The 21468-nt window shown below is 40.9% G+C and overlaps 1 protein-coding gene across 1 annotated transcript; it reads left to right on the top strand.

The window, feature by feature from the left end:
* The first annotated feature begins 550 nt into the window (after positions 1-550).
* Positions 551-11360, top strand: LOC101852358 (cytosolic Fe-S cluster assembly factor nubp1-A). Its single transcript, XM_005109436.3, has 4 exons — positions 551-965; positions 6943-7032; positions 7998-8145; positions 10025-11360. The coding sequence occupies exons 1-4, from the start codon at positions 789-791 to the stop codon at positions 10594-10596; spliced, it is 987 nt and encodes a 328-aa protein (XP_005109493.1). The 5' UTR covers positions 551-788; the 3' UTR covers positions 10597-11360.
* Positions 11361-21468: the final 10108 nt, after the last annotated feature.

Below are 21468 nucleotides of genomic sequence, written 5' to 3'. Positions count from 1 at the left end.
AGCTTTAGGGTTTCAGAATCAATATAATAACAATGTGTCAGCTTGCAGCATCACATAAAATCAAGGAGGAAATTCTATATAAATTATTGATGAGTCTTCTTGTAGGTACAAAACATTTCATATTTCGCTTTCTACAATGCGTTTCCCCTATTATTATCCTAACAGTAATAATATCCCTTGGAATGTAATTCTGAACTGCAAATTATTTGATTCAGAAACACTATGTGAACTTTTTATAAAACTTACACCGGAAGTCACCATTCAATGCTGGTTGTTTACACAATATCATAGACTTATGTGTAATATCATAGATTTAAGTACTATGACGTATTTCCGGTTTTTATTTTATTCTGCTTAAGCCAAATTATGAAGTGGTTGAGGGGAAAGTGCTGCCGGGCACACTCATTTAGATATATAGAGAATTTTGTGTTTTACACTTCTTTTAGGCTTTAACTTTAAGGTAAGGCCAATGATTTGCTCGCTGTACAGGTTAAGTTTCCACAAGAGCGAAGAGTGGCGGCCATGGCAGTGCGACATCTAGGAACACAAGTCTATGGAACCTGATTTCGATTTCTATACGGGCTGAACTAGAATCTACCGTGGAATTGGTATTTTTGGGTGGAGGTATTGGTGCGTGCAATAGTGGATTTGATGACTTGAAGTGACGTTGCACAATCATTCAAGTACAGGATACGTCTAAACAGTGAACTCTTTTTTCCTTCAGTTGACATTTCTCTGTTAACTCTGTTGTGGAGGTTGATCTTGGTTGGATAAAGCTGTCGACGAAAATGTCAGCCGTGCCCGAGAATGCCCCTGATCATTGCCCAGGCACCGACAGCGATGCCGCTGGGAAAGCCGATGCTTGTCAAGGGTGCCCCAATCAGTCAATTTGTTCCGTTCTGCCCAAAGGACCTGACCCGGCTGTTGAAGAAATTAAGCAAAAACTAAAGAATGTGAAGCATAAGGTTTGTATCAGATAGCAGATTCAGAGCCTTGTTACTTGTTGTATTATTCTCCCTCCCTGCATAGAGACCTGATTTTGCCATTATACCCACAACCAGTCCAGTGGGTGAGTGGGTATACAGACCCGGTAACCGGGAACCAAGTCACAAAGTATACAGACCCGGTAGGGGAACTCTTTTGTGATTTCGGAAAGTTTCAGCGCCCTCTTGGCTCAGGGTAGACCTGGGTTCTTCTAGTTCTAGATCTATGGCCTAGGTCTAGACAGACAGACATAAATCTTTGATCTAGTTTCGAGGCTAGCCTAGTTCTAGATCTAAATGAAAATTGCGGATGTCTTTTCGATGAACGATCGTTTTTCCTCCTTTTTGGAGTTGGAGGAATCACAATTTGAAGAAAAGAACAATATCATAATTTCAATTCAAGAGCAGTAAGTCTCTCTCTCTCTTTCTCTCTCTCCTCTGTCTCTGTGTATCGCTCGCATTCTCTTTGTCTTTGTTTGTCTCTGTCTTTCTTTCTCCCCACCTATTTCCCACTCGCTATCTTTCTCTCGTTCCCTCCTGCCAACCGGGGCATGTCATATATATACATTTTGCTAGCACCTCTCTCTCTCTCTCTCTCTCTCTCTCTCTCTCTCTCTCTCTCTCTCTCTCACACACACACACACACACACACACACACTATCAGGTCTGGGCGCTGAAACTTTCCGAAATCGCAAAAGAGTTCCTCTACCGGGTCTGTATACTTCGTGACTTCGTTCCCGGTTACCGGGTCTGTATACACTTCGTTATTACTAATCTAGACAACCGTGCCATGATTTATAATTATTTATTAATTTTGATAATATTTAGATCTCTTTATAAATCAGTGCTTCCACTCTTCCGTATTTTTACGGAAATCCGTACTTTCTGCCAGTTCCGTACTTGTTCCTCCATCATTATCAACTCCCTCCATAAAACAAACTGCGACAGTGCAGGACTGCCGAAATTCCGTACCTGCCTTCGTATCGTCTTGTATAAGTTACGGATATTTACGGTAATTCTCTCGGCAACAAGTTAACGTTATAGAAACCTGCCAAATTGCGCATTTCCTGCAATCGGACATTATACCGCTATGTCCCAGTCCCATGCATTCATTGCGTGTTCGTCGGCAGTACTTTTTTTTACCTGCAGATGGATCAAAATCTGGCGAACCTTTTGTGCCAACTTCCTCCTTTCTGTCATTCACTCATTCCTTCTGTCTATCTTCGGATTGTTGCGGCGGCTGGAAAATCTGCGCGTTGATCAAGACTGATTTTGATCTTCTAAGACCGAAAATTACTGTCAGAAAGGAACTTTTCCCCCAAATTTTATTTAGATCTAGAGAAATTATCAATGCGAAGATTCTACGGCACGTGAACGCAATATAAGGGCCGCGATGAAAGAAATATATGCTTATACGGGTGTGCCCACTACGGATGGGATCAGCCGATTGCGCTGATCGCCCGACTCGGTCGAACAACCGTGTTTGCATTGAAACTGAAAACAAACACGTTTGTTTTTGAGGCGATCGAGGCGGGCGATCGGCCGATCTCGTCCATAGTGAGCACCACGTATAAAATCAAGAATAATTCGAAGTGGTGTTCCGAGGTTGTGACAGGCGACTTTCATACATGAAAATTTAGAAAAAACGTGGGTATACGTTGCGCAACCGTATTTTGCAGGTACATCTATTCATTATTCCCAGGTTTGCCTGCTGTCCATGGTGCGACTACAAATTAATTGAATTATAGTAGCAATGAAAGGGGAACCTGCTTTTAAACATTTCCAGCATTGGAAAGATATGCTGGTGATGAAGTCAAACAAGACAAAATGTTGGTGAAAAAATAAATATTATAGGCTGTAGGAAATATTTTCAAATAGGCTCCCAAATGCCATTTTCTACCCTCTAAAAGCACTAAATTTCAATTTAGCTGTCCCTGGACCCTGCTGGGGGCCTGTGAGGCCCCCAGACTCCCTGCACAATTTTCCTTACTTTTCAGCTTCAGCTGGTGGAAGCACTGATAAATGTTGATTATATGTCGGCAGGCCACTTCTATTCTCACCCCGGGTGAGAATAGCGCAGGCGAGTCTTTTGACTATTCTCACCCGGTGGGCGTTCACCGTTATAGTATAGCCTAGGCCAACCAGTGAAGCGTTCACCCTGAACCACAGAATTCTACACTGTGATAACAGAATTATAGAATTCTGTGCTGTGAACAAATGTTCTAAATCTATTACTACTGTTAGTGTTAGCCTAAAAGCATGCAATTTTGTTGTGGGCAGTGGAGAGAGAGAAAGAGAGAGAGAGAGGAGTAGCGTGAGAACTTCCGGGCAAAACAAAATGGCGACCCGCGTAGTTCGGCTCGATTCGGAAAGTTAAATAGCCGTAGCATCTTTGTAGACAACCAAATTAATTTAGTTTTCTTGTTTAAAATCATTTTTTCACTTTGTTTTGGTCAATTTTATCGTCCACACCGATAAACAGTATTCAGAAAGAGACAGAGAGAGAGAGAGAGGGGAGGAGCAGATCTTGCGAGAACTTCCGAGCAAAACAAAATGGCGACCCGCGTAGATCGGCTCGATTCGAAAAGTGAAATAGCCGTAGCATCTTTGAAGACAATCAAATTAGAGCTTACTTTGTGCTATAACGTAATTTTTTCTTGGCTTTTATCAATTTGATCATCCACTCAGACAGTATTCCAAAATGAGGAAAAACAGGTCTTGTTTCACACCGGGTGAGAATAGCCTACGCTGGCAAGTCTCACCCGGGGTGAGAGGTAAATCGTATTTCTATTCTCACCCCGGGTGAGAATAGTCCATGTCGGCATTCTCCGGTTTTGGTCCCAAGAGTACTGGATATCGATACTGACTTAAATACTCGGTATCGATGTTTTATCAGAAAGAGATTGAGAGATGTGCTGCTATTTTTCAGTACGAAATGAGCAGTAATTTGAGTAATATTTCAATTGTTTTTAACTAAAGGGGAGTGTCAGGGAAGCTAAAATAGATAATATATATATGTTGGGCGCGATCTGTCGATTTGCGCGATCCATCGACCGCGCAGCGCATTTGGTTGATCGAGGAAGCGTGCGACAATCCATCTATTGTTGCGCATTCAGTTGATCAGTGGATCGTGCAGCGCTTTTTGTCGATCCATGAAATATTATAATACTTACGGCGCATTCTGTCGATAAACTATGATGATGAAGTGAATTTTTAAAAAAAATAGAAAATTGGTTTACTGAGCACGTCAGTGAGTGATACTCACCGACCTATAGGCCTTACCCTTATTGCACTCTCATTAGATCTACCCAATAGCAGTGTCTAAGTACACGGAAACCGACAACTCAGGGTCTTTCCACCACCACTACAGCATCATCATTACTTCCGTCACCATTTGTCTTTCCACATACATGTTTAATTTGATTTTGTTGAGTGTTGAGTTTTTCTGTAATTTTTTAAAAATCACATCACACAAAATCGACAGCCGTGACCTCTTCCCAACACCTCTTCCCCCTTAAGCCAAGAGTGCGATATTGCTACGCGCAGTCTCATTGGTCGACATAATTAATTAACTTTGCCCCCGCTCAACTTAGTTTTGTTCATACTAATGACGCATGGGGGACCAGTTTAGATAGATCTAGTAACTGGATATTAAAGCTCACGTCTCAATTGTTATCATTATAATCGAAAAAAATGTTCATAAATGCTGGAAATATTTAGAAACAAAGGTCGTAAGTCGGAACGGACATCATACTGGACTCAAATCAGAGTCCTAATATAGTTTTTGTCTATTTAGACTCGAATAGTCACTTTGATTAGTTCGTTGTTGTAACCCCCCTGACTTCCAGTTACTTCCATTCAGTTTCGGTTTGACTTTGGAGAGTCAAACTAAATTACACACTGGACGACAACAAAACATAACAAAACTCAGCGGTAAGATCTATAGAATGCGCAACCAAACGGATCGACAAAAAGCGCTGTGCGATTTGCTGATCAACAGAATGCGCAACAATCGATGGATTGTCGCGCGTTACTTCGATCAACCAAATGCCCTGCGGGATTGATGGATCGCGCAAATCGACAGATCGCGCCCAACAGATATATGTTGGGTTTCAGGGGGGTGGCCTGAATTTTTCTCTCGCTCACCGTGTGTCAAACATCAGATCGGCACACGCAACAAAAAGTAATCGTTTAGAATCAGACATAATTGCTGGTGGAGCCAAAACCCACACTCCATAGTTATCGTTGGAGCCAAAACCAGATCATCCTGAATGCTGCAGTCAGTGCAAACAGCCTCTTTCCATTTCCCCTTGCATTTTTTTTTTCTATTTATAATAGCACTGCGCAAAATGACATCCTGTTCAACAACAACAAAAAACTGTCTAAATTCTAAGATGGCAACACAAGTTCATCGCCCGACAACCCCTGATAATGTGGACGAGTCGTCGTAATCCATTCACACATCAATCACCATCGTTGTTAATTCCTCTCATGAAGGAACTGATCATGTAGATCTAGCATCTGCGTTTTTTGCCATTTTTTTGTCCAAAAGTTGCCCAAAAAGTTGCCATTAATTTTCAAGCTTTCAACTCTTTGTGACGACGTATAGAGCAATACGTTGATAGAGGTAACAATCCAAAGCACCAGAATTTCTTGTGCTCTGTTTTAAACATTCAGAATATCATTTGTAGTCACCCACAGGGGGAAAACGTGAAAAATAAAGATTTCACAATAGAATGAAACCAAAATTAGAACAACACAGATAAACAATCACAAAAATTATCAAATAAGGGCGCGTGTCCACCTATCCGAAGATAGGCTGTTTTAACCCTAAACGTGTGTAATTCAAGAAAAAGTAAGCCTACAGGATAATGCATGTAAATTATGGAATCACACACAATAGGGACGCTGCTACTGTCAGTATTCGGTTTTGGTGGAAACCCGCTCTAACGTAACACATTTATATTTTTAAAAGGGTGGGAACAGCATTAAATTAAAAGACATTACGCTTTTAAACACACAGAAAAAAGAAAAACAAATCATCAGAACTATATTTAGAAAAATTAACACACCGACAAATTAAAACACAACAAAGAGGGAAAAATAAAAGACAGACAGCGATATATATACATGTAAGGTACTTATAGTATTATTCTCTGCATGAAAATAGATACACAGGGACATCTTAAAGCTTGTCAAAGTACATGTCTAATATGTTATGGAGTAGCTTTTTTTGTGTCTTTTAAAAAAATGCAAAAATCATGGCCGCGATTCGCGGGCCACGACAAACGCAGATGCTAGGTAGGTCTATGTTGTGTAAGTTGACCACTCGGTAATAAAATATCAGCAGCTGGTGAGGAAGATGCGTGTGTTTTTTGGCAGACATGAATAAGATGAACTTAAACGACAAGTGTAACTCGCTTAGTGGTGACGGCACATTTGACATGATTTGTTTTTATTGTTCTATAGAGAGCTATATCTTTCTCATAATTAATGGTAGTATGGTAGTTCTAAGCCTGTGATCTCCCCCGGCTGAGACCTCAAAATTCTTGAAAAGGGAATGGTTTTTCTTCAGTTTGATCAGTCCTGCTTATTTAAAAGATGGTCATTTTTGTCCTCGGTAATGGATGGCCGTCTTACTAAGGTTCAAAGCGGGTGTGAGTAGGGGTGTAGGGTTCTGAAAGACGTAAAAGGCCTATTGGGTCAAAACTGGAATATCCTAAAGACTTTTAAAAAAGAAGTAGAACTAAAAAGGGCTGTGTGTTTCAGTGAAAGGGATGACATCCCCCTAGATCTGTGATTCGGTTGGTCCACTGTTTTGTTTTCTCAATAACTATTTTCAATTTCTTAAAACGAAATACTGATGGTGGAGTTGATGAATCAGATATTCCCATTTTTGTCCTTGGAAGCATTATACCAGAATGTCTAATCTGATCCTCTTGTGCTGTGTCCACTGTAGGTTTTGGTGCTGTCGGGCAAGGGAGGTGTGGGGAAGAGCACATTCACAGCACACCTGGCACATGCCCTGGGAGCACACGAGAACAGCCAGGTAAGGGGCAATCACCTGTACAAATCTCCGCTTCACATTCCCCCTCCCTGCCTTTGTCCATTTTTAGATTATACTGACACTGCGTAAGAATACTAAGATGTCCACCTGTCTAAGACGGATGGAACCTTTTCTCCTCTCCAGTGGTTGGCAGACTCAGATGATTTCGAGACTTTGTTTTTGTAACGCTGTGTTTCAGATTGCAGCTGGAAACTTTTTCTCCCATTATGAGGATGCGGTGCGTGGAATTACCCGTTTTATGTCCTCAGATTGCTGGGGTCTTGTTTTTAGGACACGTACTTTCTTACTCAAATATATGATTATTTATGTCTCTTGAAAATGGTGGATTGTTTCCCTTATTTTTCCGTCTCTGTTTGTGTAATTTTGAATTTGTAATGTTCACAACACAATGTGAAAAGCAATCAAAATACTGTTTAAATGACAAAGGTTCTGTATATTTACTTTGTTTTGCTAATTAATCCTTTCTCAAAATATCAGTCAGCACTGATGTCTGTGGTGTTGTGATAGGCACTTTTGGCTGTAGCACACAGGAGACCTGAGAGTTGGATTCCTGAACAGGGAAAAATTGTTATTGAGTATCTCAGTCTTTCTGCGGGGATGTTGTTTCCCCTCTCAGCTCTGGTTGGCCCTGACATACAGGCAGTCGCAAGTGTGCCTCCTATTTGACCTAAATTGTGTGGAGGGGGGTGTAAAAACATCACCATTTATTTTTTCATCCATCTAAATACGTTGTTGTTCGTGGTTGGTGGGTGCCCTGGTGTGCTTTGCTCCTTCTTTCCTATCAAACATCTATCGTCTTTATCTCCCCTCCTTCTACTTTGTGTGTGAGTTTGTTACTCTCTTGTAACACTTCTAAATCTTCAGCACTTATACATGACCTTATTGTGTTGCAAGTGCCGTAAAACTCTTTTACTAAAACTAAGCCATGTTGTTGGGTTACATTTCAGATCGGTGTGCTGGACGTGGACATCTGTGGGCCGTCGTTGCCCCGTATCATGGGTGTGGACGGGGAGACGGTTCACCAGAGTGGCTCGGGATGGTCCCCGGTTTACGTCACGGACAACGTGTCTATGATGTCTGTGGGATTTCTGCTCGGTGAGACGCTCCTAGGTTTTGTTTTAGTTAAGCATTTTACGGCACTTGCATCACAATAAGGTCATATAAGTGCCAAAGATTAGAGGTGTTACAAGAGAGTAACAAACACAAAAAAGAAGGAGGAGAGATAAAGACGATAGATGTTTGATTGGGAAAGAAGAAGCAAAGCACACCTGAGCACCCGCCAACCATCCACACTTTCGTAGGTTTTGTACATGTGGGAGCTGTGATGTGTGCTTAACAAGGAAAGTGGGATATTGGAACCCACAGGGTAAAAGATCAAGGGGAAGACCAAATGGAACCTGGAGAAGAGTCACGGAAATGGGTGTACAGAAAAGTGGGAAGACGTGGAGTGACATCAAGCGACTAGCCCCAGGATAGGGAAAGGTGGAAAGTGTTTGTTGGTTCACCTATTCCCTGGTGCAGGGTGAGAAAGTGTTTGTTGGTTCACCTATTCCCTGGTGCAGGGTGAGAAAGTGTTTGTTGGTTCACCTATTCCCTGGTGCAAGGTGAGAAAGTGTTTGTTGGTTCACCTATTCCCTGGTGCAGGGTGAGAAAGTGTTTGTTGGTTCACCTATTCCCTGGTGCAGGGTGAGAAAGTGTTTGTTGGTTCACCTATTCCCTGGTGCAGGGTGAGAAAGTGTTTGTTGGTTCACCTATTCCCTGGTGCAGGGTGAGAAAGTGTTTGTTGGTTCACCTATTCCCTGGTGCAGGGTGAGAAAGGCTATAAGGATGATGATGAGCCGTGATGACTGAGTCAGTCACTTCTTGCCATCTACAAATAGAGATATCAGCGGAAAGTCGACACACGGGTCCAAATTTGTACATTTTCAACAGATGATATTATCTTCAAGTTTAATGATGTCTTTTTATCATTTGAGACTATTGGGTCACTAATAAATTGTACAGACTCGACCTATAAATTTGGTGTATCTATGTTTGTATGGCTAAAATTCCGAGAAGTGACTCATTTTGTAAGAATGCCTTACATTTGCCATTACTATTACTATAGGCTACCATTTTGGTTTTCCGTACTTAAAATGTGTTTTTTAGGGATTTTAAATGTATTTCTAAAACATGAGAGTCCTTGAAGAAGTACCCACACATGAGAGTCCTTGAAGAAGTACCCACACATGAGAGTCCTTGAAGAAGTACCCACACATGAGAGTCCTTGAAGAAGTGCCCACACATGAGAGTCCTTGAAGAAGTGCCCACACATGAGAGTCCTTGAAGAAGTGCCCACACATGAGAGTCCTTGAAGAAGTGCCCACACATGACTCCCTGTGTTTGTTCTTCTGCTTTGTTTGTTGACTTCTTGTGACACAGACGATAAACGTGGGCGGTTGGCGGGTGCTCTAGTGTGGTTTGCTCCTTCTTTCCCATCAAACATCTATCATCCTTATGTCCCCTTTATCTTTTTTATGTTTGTCACTCTCTTGCAAAATCTTCTGGCGCTCATGTGACCTTATGCAGTTGCGAGCGCCGTAAACCGTCTACTAAAACTAAGGCGATAAACTTCACTGTGTTTATTCTTGTGACACACACAATAAACTCCCTGTGTTGTGACACACACAATAAACTCCCTGTGTTTGTCAGACAATAAACTCCCTGTGTTGTGACACACACAATAAACTCCCTGTCTTGTGACACACACAATAAACTCCCTGTGTTGTGACACACACAATAAACTCCCTGTGTTGTGACACACACAATAAACTCCCTGTGTTGTGACACACACAATAAACTCCCTGTGTTTGTCAGACAATAAACTCCCTGTGTTGTGACACACACAATAATCTCCCTGTGTTGTGACACACACAATAAACTCCCTGTGTTTGTCTGACAATAAACTCCCTGTGTTTGCTCTTGTTCCCCGCAGGCTCCCCCGAGGACGCGGTTATTTGGCGCGGGGCCAAAAAGTCCGGTCTGATCAAACAGTTCCTGCGCGATGTGGACTGGGAGGACCTTGACTTCCTGGTGGTGGACACGCCCCCGGGCACCTCAGACGAGCATCTCTCGCTGGTCCAGTTCCTGGACGGGGCCGGCATCGACGGGGCCATCATCGTCACCACGCCACAGGAAGTGGCGCTGGCGGACGTCAGGAAAGAAATCAGCTTCTGTCGCAAAGTGTCGCTGCCAGTGGTCGGAGTTGTGGAGAACATGGGTGACTTTATTTGCCCTCACTGCCATAAATCATCGACGATTTTCCCGCCCACCAGCGGAGGCGCTGTCAAGATGGCGGAGAGCCAGGGCGTGAACTTTCTGGGCACTCTGCCGCTGGACCCACGCATCGCGCGCTGCTGCGATGAAGGGAAGAACTTCATCGAGGAGCTGGACGGCACGCCGGCTGTGGTCGCTTTCAAGGACATTGTCAACAAAATTGTCGACTTTTGCGTGACGGCAAAGAAAAATCGGGAACAGGAGACAGGGGAGTCCATGATGGAAATCTAGGAGATTGTGCAATTGTGAACATTATGTGAAATCTAGGAGATGGTGATAATGTGAACATTATGTGAAATCTAGGAGATGGTGAAAATGTGAACATTATGTGAAATCTAGGAGATGGTGATAATGTGAACATTATGTGAGAAATCTAGGAGATGGTGAAAATGTGAACATTATGTGGGAAAAACTTTGCTGAGTGTGGAGAATGGTTATGTTGCTGTCATGTGCTGCCAAGTCTGTCTTGTGTTGGAGATTCTGAAGGTGGATAAGTCAAGTCTCCGGCTGTGGTTGTCTCAGGTTTATTCATCTTGCAGCTGATCAAAAGGATACAGAATATTTTTGTAATAACGGTGCTTCAAAGTCACTGGTGAGGCTTCTTGTTGAAGTCAGGCTCTCGTCATGATCATGAAATGAAAGAAACCGATATTTCTCACCCGTTGGGTTAATTTAATTGTTAATGATGTGAAAATGTACATTTCATCGACTGCTTGGTAAAAGATTCCGCCATACGCCATTTTGATAAACTGAGGTATGACGGAGTGTGACACTGGGCAGTGGCGTTGTGTTTGTGTTTATTTACAGTGCAGCCTCTCTATAACGACATCGTCGGGACCAGAAAAAAAGGTCGTTATAGAGAGTTGTTGTTAATAGAGTTATAGAGAGTTGTTGTTAATAGAGTTATAGAGAGTTGTCGTTATAGTTATTTATAGAGAGTTGTCGTTATAAATAGAGAGGCTACCGAAAATCACTATTGATTTATGAGGAAAAAATCGGGACCTGGGCACCATGTTGCTTTACAGAAGATGTTATATCAAAGGTCGTTATAGAGAGGCTGCACTGTTCATGTTTTTGCATTAATGCAAGACACGTTTGTTTGCCATGGTTGGTTCCTGACGTGATCGTAGGGGAATATACAGCTGATATATTCTTTTCTTGAAATAAGGACCTGTCAAACTTGGCTTACTTTGAAATAAAACATTTGGTGGGAGATCTGAGAAAAAGGAATTTTAAAAACTCTTTTTTATCAAAGCATTCTAGCATGTGGCTAAAACAGCATTTTGAGAAAACCTGAAAAATGACAAAGTATGCCTACGATAAGCACTTGATGGATAGTCAGATGTTGCAAGCTTTTCTTTTTTAAGGCAAAATACTTAATATTGAAATTCAATTTAAATTCTAATGGTCTTGATAAAGAACATGGTATAGTTTTCTAACTCTTTTAAGACCTCCCCTCCCCAAAACTCTCCATGCACTATTGTAATCTCTCCTCTGTCTGCTTAGCTAAAGCTTTTGTCTCTCCATCTTTTCACTTTTTAAACAGTTCGCCTCTTCAACTCCTTAATTGTAAGCGAGGATTGCATCATGATGTCCCTTTTCTGACCATGACTCATGATCTCACCGCCCACGCTCAGATTCAGACTCGGGAGAAAGTCTCTGTGAGGAAACAGATTGTATGTTCTGACTTACCAGTGCTAACTTCTGCACTTTTTTTCACTGCACAAGTTGGATCAAACTTGCACAACACGTTCACATATCGTCTTTTAACCCTATCCTTATGTCAAGTACAAAATGACCCCAGGGCGCACTGATAGGGTTAAATAACCTTGTAGTGTTGATAGAGGCGTTAAACCTATACCATATCATCACCATTTCACTGTCACATAAACTCATCCGGTACATGTGTGTGATTGGCTGCAAATGAGGCTTGTGGGATGCGGAAGTTGTACCCTTTAGTTAGTTTATATATAAAGTGCCAACGATTAGACTATAAATAATAGATTAGAGATTATTATATTACTAGAGAGAATCATACAGTGGAGTCGGTTTAAACTGAAATTTGCCAGATTTTTAGTGGTTTGTTTTAGAAAGGGATGATGAATAGAGTTGATGACCTCTTTGCTAAATAAGCACTCATCCTTTGTCCCTGGGGGTGTACACACACTTACAACGTCATGTACGTTGATTTTTTATTTTTTTTAAAAGTTAGAATTCAGATTTCTTGTCTTTTATACGTTACACTTACACACTCAGACAGTATATTATATATATATATATATATATATATATATATAATTATATACTCATTTTGACGTACAACATGTTCTGTGATTTACAGGTGACAGAGTGATATACATGCAGTTGTTGTCTGTAAAAATTTCCCCCATTGCTGTTGTTATGTTGTTGTTCTGATGATGTTATTTCTTTGTCAATAAAAAGTGCCAGTGAAATCTTTCATTCTTTGTTGCTCCAAACATTTTCTTGCTGTGTGTGAACATTTTACTTTGTTGGTGCAAACCTTGTATAACCCTGGTGCTTTACAATTGGTCGCTTTTAAACACAAGCGGGCTATCCCGAAAAATGATGTTTTGAGAAAATCAAAGGTAAAGTTTTTGGACCCTTAAAATCTATCTTTGCGTATTTGTTTTCAAATGAATTCTTCTGTGGTTTCGCACATGAGTCAGTTATGACCATATCTGCCGTGTATACGTATAAATTACTGACAATTATCTACTCGATTAAAAAGAAATCAGAAGACAAAAAAGTTGGGTTGGCTCAGTTGTGCAGATATGCAGAAAACGCCTTTGAAGTAAATCTGGGTGCGAAATGGGCCATCCCATCCAAAATTTATAGGCATACCTTTCTCTGGACTATTCCTGCATTGAAGTATATATATATACACAAATAGTCTACCCCTTGTACTTGTACAGTAGGCTAACCCACCAAGCTTGTCCTCTCTGTATCACTGGGTTACGTGGTCTAGTCTAGCCTTGTGAGCATATATTTGAAGTATTTTCTACCTAACAGATTGGTACTATGCTTCCCAGGACGTTGAGGCTGTTTCAGAATGCTCTCAGGTCTGCTGGGGTAATAGTATAGATTGTGAAGCGCATATAGAGTTTGCTGTTGAGTGGGGATTTGGGCTATACAAATGTTATCTATTATTACTATGTGGAACAGGACTCAAGTGAAAACTGATACAGTACAGAAATAATTTGATTTAAAAAACTTACCAGATATGAGGCTGAGGCTATCGCAGTCTTTGGGGTCATGTTCTGCTGCTACATGCAGTGAACTCTTCACTTGAGGTGTCAGACATTTTTTGGGTCAGCCCATTCAAAAGCTTTCAAAAGTCTGCAGGGTTTTTTTGAAAGACAAGGAGAGTTTCCTTTATAACCAAACAAATATACCCACCAATGAAACCAAAGTTCTCCTATAGGTAGGGCAATGCCCACTTTTGGTGTAGGTCAGGTTTGTAGAAACCAATGAAATGTGGGTGATCCTGCTGCCGTACTTCAGACACTGGTTTCTTAGTTGGTCACTTTTAAGGACAAGCAGGCTCACCCACATTTCGGGGGTTTCTACAAATCTGAACGTTTCAAAGAGATCTTCGAACTATAAGTTTTCTAAAATGTGAAGAATACAACCTCAGGGGTACAAAATTATAAATAACCCCAGGGCGTACGGTTAAGGAAAAAAACCCACTTAGAATTGTAAGAGCTTATCTGTTTTTAATTACGATGTTCTAAAAAAGTTGTCACTATAGTATAGTTATGAAACAGGTTTCTGTAGACACATTATTGTTTCATGGAAACTTGCCGAAGCGCTCGTAATATAATAATAATAATAATAATAATGAAGATCATTTCTATAGCGCCCACTCCCATGTAAACACAGCTCTAGGCGCTTTACATAAATGCATGTACAAACAACATTCACGCATGCTACACACACGCACAATACACACACTCATACACACACACAAACACACATATACACATACACACACAAACACACACATACACACTCGCGAACACATAACACGCATACATGTGCACACACATGTATGCCAATCACACGCACACACACACACACACACACACACACACACACACACATACACGCACACACACACGCACACGCACACACACACACACACACACACACACACAAACACACACATCTACTTGCTTATCACACGCTCACGCTTACACATCGTCACGAAATGAGCATAAAATAACATACACAATGCAATTCGCAAAATACATAAATGGATACATAGTCATTTACATAGCATTGTACTGAACATGAATCTACTGACATAAAAAGGATGTCATTAAATGTGTCTTTAAAGATTTCTTAAATTTAGACTCAGATGTTGTATGTCTCAAGGGTTGGGGAAGAGAGTTCCAAACTGACGGAGCAAGGTGGGCGAACGATCTTTCAGCTAATTTTTTACCCCCTTTTCTAGGAACTCTTAAAAGATACTGATCGCCTGATCTTAGTGATCTGGATGGAATATAAATCTGGATGAGATCACTAAGATATGAGGGAGCTTTGTTATTGACACATTTATGACATAATATAGCAATTTTATATGACATTCTTGCTGACACGGGAAGCCAATGCAACGTTCTTAACATGGGCGTAATGTGGTCCCTCTTCTTTTTCTTTAGTACAAGCCTAGCAGCATGATTTTGAAAACGTTGTAACTTGTGAAGAGTGGTATTTGGTAAGTTAGCTAGTAAAGCATTGCAATAATCGATGCGCGAAAACAAGAAAGATGACACGAGCGTTTTCAACGAGTGTTCATTCAAAAACATAGACATATGACCAATTCTACGCAATTCACAAAATAAAAAGGTACATAAATAATTGATATGATGTTCCATTGACAATTTTGAATCAAAATACACTCCCAGATTTTTTGCTTTATTAGTAAAATACAGTTTTTCATTTTCAGTACAAATATGATCAATGTCTACGGGGATATGGCTTTTCTTTGGGTTACATAAAAGAATTTCAGTTTTATTTTCATTAAGCTGGAGCTTATTATCAACCATCCACTTTTTGATGTCATCAATGCACAGACCCATGGTAGTAATCAAGGTTTTAACATCTGATGGTGGAACAGATTTATATAACTGTGTATCGTCTGCGTACATGTGATAATTCATATTGTGCTTTCTAATCACAGCTCCAAGCGGCTGCGTATATAACGTATACAAGATTGGACCCAATACTGAACCTTGAGGCACTCCAAAGTCTAGCTTTAAAATTTTCGAAAGAGAGTCGTGCACAACCACAGATTGTGTACAGCCAATCAGGTAGGACCTGAACCAGTCAAGAACCCTGCCAGACAGGCCAAACGTGTTGAACAATCGTTCAATAAGAATAGTGTGATCTATAGTGTCAAAGGCAGCACTAAGATCAAGAAGAGAAAGAAATGATTTTTTGTTCTCATCCGCCTCACACAAGAGGTCGTTATATATTTTCAATAGCGCAGTTTCTGTGTTATGAAATTGCCGATAGGCAGATTGATATAATTCATATAAATTGTTTTCTTTTAAATGATTCTTCAATTGTACCAAAACAACTTTCTCCAAGATTTTTGATAAAAAAGGAAGGTTGGAAACAGGTCTGAAATTCTTGAGCTCCTCATGACCTTATTCAGATGTGAAACTTTTTTATTTTTGGTCATATGAGCGCGCTGGACACACCTAATATTTTCAGTAGGTAGGGAACTTTGAATTTTGCCCCGGTGGCGGCCGAAGCCTTCTCTTATAGATTTTAGACCACCAAGGGATCTTTAACGTGTGCAACTTGAACACGGATCATCCGAGATTTTTCGCCCTTGTCCTAGAAGGCTAGGTGTAGATCTTTCCTACCAGAAGATCAGGGGTGTGGCTCAAAGACAGCAGTAAGAAGGAGCCAAGGAGTAGCAGTAGAAAGGCTGCAGAAAGAGTCAGGAGCCCAGAGGAGGGGGCAAATGAGGTGAGGGGGTGGGGGCAGAAAGTGGAAATGAAAGCAGACAACAGAACATTGCTAGAGAGCAGGAAATGAGGTGAAAAGAAACAATTTTAGAGAAGAAAATGTTTCTGTCGCTACCCAGATTCCAACCCGTGACCTTTAAATGAGAGGCCAAGTAAAACTTTTAACAAACAAACTTGCCAGGAAACAACACAGTTTGGCTTGAGAATCTTGTCATTTCATTTTATTATCATCAAGTCATATAATTCACCAAGAATGAACAAACAAACAAATAATTAATAAGGAAAAATTCCAATGCAATAACGTGCACCAGATGCATGAGGCGCGGGATGGAAAAAAACGTCACGTCACGCTACAAATGTCACCCTATAAACATCACACTACAAATGTCACCCTACATGTACAAACGTCAACCGACACCTTGATTGAGAGGCCTCCAGGGCAGCTGTTAGAGAACACTCAATGTTCTGCAACCTCAACAAACATAAACAAGCAAACAAACAAACAAACCAGCGAGCGAGCGAGCGAGATATTTGGTATATTTGATAGCGGCAGCACAAAAATAAATGTCACACATTCACATTGCACTTAGATCAGACACCGAACAGGCTCTTCATAGTCTCCTTACACACACTCAGCACACTTCATAGTCTCCTTACACACACTTCATAGTCTCCTTACACACACTCACTCACTTCATAGTCTCCTTACACACACTCAGCACACTTCATAGTCTCCTTACACACACTCAGCACACTTCATAGTCTCCTAACACACACTTCATAGTCTCCTTACACACACTCACTCACTTCATAGTCTCCTTACACACACTCAGCACACTTCATAGTCTCCTTACACACACTTCATAGTCTCCTTACACACACTCACTCACTTCATAGTCTCCTTACACACACTCAGCACACTTCATTGTCTCCTTACACACACTCAGCACACTTCATAGTCTCTTTACACACACTCAGCACACTTCATAGTCTCCTTACACACACTCAGCTCAATTCATACTCCTTACACACACTGAGCACACTTCATAGTCATCCAACATATCTCACTTCATAGTCATCCAACATTATATCTCACTTCATAGTCATCCAACATATCTCACTTCATGGTCATCCAACATATCTCACTTCATAGTCATCCAACATATCTCACTTCATAGTCATCCAACATATCTCACTTCATGGTCATCCAACATATTCTCCCTTCATAGTCATCCAACATATTCTCACTTCATGGTCATCCAACATATTCTCACTTCATAGTCATCCAACATATCTCACTTCATAGTCATCCAACATATCTCACTTCATGGTCATCCAACATATCTCACTTCATAGTCATCCAACATATCTCACTTCATAGTCATCCAACATATCTGATCTCACTTCACAGTCACCAAACATAGCTGACCTCCAAGTGACCACACATACTGGCACAGACTGGCTTGGCTGGCTCACCAAACATACACCACAACCTCACCCAACAGTCAGGACAAAGTGGAAGGAAGTATATTATAAAATATATATATATATATATACATGTTACACGCTTGGCATGAACTCGCATACATGTACACGCTTGGCATGAACGCGCATACATGTACACGCTTGGCATGAACGCGCATACATGTACACGCTTGGCATGAACGCGCATACATGTACACAGCTTCTTTATAAAGAAGCAACAGAAACTTGGCACAAAAATAGTTTTTAACGAGGCGGTACGGAAAACTAAAACCTCACGCACAACGACGGACGCCCATGCACCTCATCAAACCCGACAAAATACTTAATTTTAAATTTTTTCTAAATGTTGACCGCGGACAAAGTTGAGCGGCGCCAGTAACATTGTGCATCTACATCATGTATACAGAAATACATAGTGTTCTCGTCAATGACACAAAGAAAGGCAAAAGTTCGACAATTCAACACCCATCTCGCAATACCAACCAATCTTGCAATGCCAACCAATCTCGCAATTCAACACCCATCTCGCAATACCAACCAATCTTGCAATGCCAACCAATCTCGCAATTCAACACCCATCTCGCAATACCAACCAATCTTGCAATGCCAACCAATCTCGCAATTCAACACCCATCTCGCAATACCAACCAATCTTGCAATGCCAACCAATCTCGCAATTCAACACCCATCTCGCAATACCAACCAATCTTGCAATGCCAACCAATCTCGCAATTCAACACCCATCTCGCAATACCAACCAATCTTGCAATGCCAACCAATCTCGCAATTCAACACCCATTTCGCAATACGAACCAATCTTGCAATTCAACAACCATCTCGCAATTCAACACCCATCTCGCAATTCAACACCCATCTCGCAATACGAACTGGCCACAACAGCACTTCAAACTACAGTCTCGACTGCCCATAGCAAAATACGCACATAGCGAACACGCACGTGGCACATAGCAAACACACACTCATAACAACTAACAGTTTATCAGGTCCCACTTTTGTTCACATGCACATATATTCTTTGTAAACGGCCAAACACACACATAGCCAAACACACACATAGCCAAACACGCACAGAGCAACCAGATTTTTAGGTCCCACATGTTCGACAATACTTCTCGGTATTTAAAACACATCATATATACACATAGCAAAATTCGTACAAAGAGAAAAAGATTTCTGCATCCCCCCCACCCCTGACTTGGCTACATGCGTGCTGGACTGTACTGTATTCAAGTTTACCCCACGCAGGAATAACTAAAAAAATTGTCTGCACTCTACAGAAGAACAGACAGACATATTATGTGAGGCATCATTGAGAAATCAGGCGCTCATTAAAATTAAGCAATCCGAGAAATTGGCATTTTCCCACCAGTTTGGCAATTATTTTTAAAAAAATTTTTTTTTTTTGGCTCAACACCTTGTATGTCCGTTCAAAAACACTTTTATGTGTGGATTTAAGGAAAAACGTTGATTAGAGGCACATAAAATGTAAATTTTCAGTTTCCAAGGACTCTTAAGCAATGGAAGTCCCCAAACTTTGGCGGCCATTTTCTCACTAACTTTTATTACCCCTGAAACCAGGCGACCCCACCTCCTTCAATGGCAAATATCTCGATTTCTTTTTCAAGATAAATGGATATTTTTTTCATAGAAAGCAAGGCAAACGAACAAGCTTTAAGATGACACCATTAACTCTATATACCCAAAAATTGACGAGCGCCCGATTCCACAGCGTCTTGACACATACACGAGGGGTATACCAAAAGATTTTTACCTGACCATCAAGGAATAAAGGTAGAAAGCTCAAATTTGGTAGAAAGCTCAAATTTGGTACTAAGCTTTATCTTTCTCTATGTAGTCGTCTCTCCCAGTTACAAAAAGTTACACATTTTTGCCACCGGTGTATGACCTTGAAAAGACCTTGAGAATAGAAGACCTTGTCTTGTCAGAAAATCAGCCCTCTTCAATGTCCATGAATCTACATTTGAATTTTTTACACCAAAATTTTATCACAGCATAGAATGGGCAATCAGTTCCATATACGGCATGTGTCTCCGTAAAACTATCCTGTAGTTGCTTGCCTTGCAAGAACAAAAATCTCATTACTGCCCTGTGCTCAATTTTCTCCATTTTTATGTTGAAACTGGAGAACAACATACCCCCATTCACTCACAGTGCGCTGGTGGTAAAACCAGTCATTAGAAATCCACCAAACTTTACATGCACTCTAGAAAGATGATTGTTGGCTTTCACCTCAAATTTCAGCTTTCCATCTTTATTTCTTCATGGTCAGGTAAACAAACTTTTGGTACACAAGCATTCAGAAAGTGATACAGCGTGCACTGAGCTTATCAACACTACCTGAGCAACAGAATCACAATCACATGTATGCTAGATTGCACAAACTCCACAGTCTTAAAAGAATACATTTTTTCCTTTGAGAAGAGCTACAACTACAACAAAGTCTTACCTTCCTCTGTCGGGATGGGTGGTCGTCTTCCACAATTTTGTCTGTGACCACATCCTCGAGTGGATTCAAGAGTGAAACACGAAATTGTATCTTTACCAAAACTAAACGGTGAGTAAACTAGCAAAAAGAATACTTTTCACAGCCAAACTGACATGAACACTTGTGTGTGAATTTTTAACAACAAAATAACAACCAAAGGTAGGGTTTTAAATGTCAGCAACTCAAATAATAATAACAACAACAATAATTGCATTATAAAGCCCGTTCTGTCCACGCTATGCAGCATGCTCTGTAAACTTGACAAACTATCAAACACACATACACTCATGCACACAGTACACACTCTCTAAGCCAACTACAAAAACTATCAAACACACATACACTCATGCACACAGTACACACTCTCTAAGCCAACCACAAAACTATCAAACACACATGCACACACTACACACTCTCTAAGCCAACCACAAAACTATCAAACACACATACTATCAAACACACATACACTCATGCACACAGTACACACTCTCTAAGCCAACCACAAAACTATCAAACACACATACTATCAAACACACATACTCGGGTATACAGTACACACTCTCTGAGCCAACCACAAATCTTTCTCCAAACTTCCACAATCATGGAAAGTCCACTTGGCTCCAGTCTTCCAGAAAGTACAAGCTGCTGCATCAACACACAGTCACACGTGCTGCATCAACACACAGTCACACGTGCTGCATCAACACACAGTCACACGTGCTGCATCAACACACAGTCACACGTGCTGCATCAACACACAGTCACACGAGCAAAAGGGCATCTGATCACACGTAATATATGTATTAAAAAAACATATGCAAAAGTACAAGCAAATAATTCTCAAGCGAGCCTGACTTGTCCTATAAGTAAAAGCCCTCACTACAAATACGACAACGGAGCATTCAGTCCTCCCTCGGTGTACTGCGCACATACAAAAGATTGGAGAGAAAGAAAAAAAAAGAGAAAATGTTTCCTTCACAACACTCATCCACTACATTTGAGTCTCTAGGATGGTTCCGGTAGTTTTGGCTTTTACAAAACGTAGACGTCTTTATGGCCCCTTTGACACAATTTCGATAGCCAAATAAACAAGCA

This window comes from Aplysia californica, unplaced genomic scaffold (genome assembly GCF_000002075.1).
Source record: "Aplysia californica isolate F4 #8 unplaced genomic scaffold, AplCal3.0 scaffold00778, whole genome shotgun sequence".
Classification (NCBI taxonomy): Eukaryota; Metazoa; Mollusca; class Gastropoda; order Aplysiida; family Aplysiidae; genus Aplysia; species Aplysia californica.
This window is presented reverse-complemented; position numbering and strand designations above follow the sequence as displayed.

Bases quoted from the DNA above. Each gene is read 5' to 3' on its own strand.
- LOC101852358 (XM_005109436.3), top strand. From the start codon at position 789: ATGTCAGCCGTGCCCGAGAATGCCCCTGATCATTGCCCAGGCACCGAC. The intron at 966-6,942 runs GTTTGTATCAGA...TGTCCACTGTAG, and splicing joins TAAAGAATGTGAAGCATAAG to GTTTTGGTGCTGTCGGGCAA. The intron at 8,146-10,024 runs GTGAGACGCTCC...TGTTCCCCGCAG, and splicing joins GTCTGTGGGATTTCTGCTCG to GCTCCCCCGAGGACGCGGTT.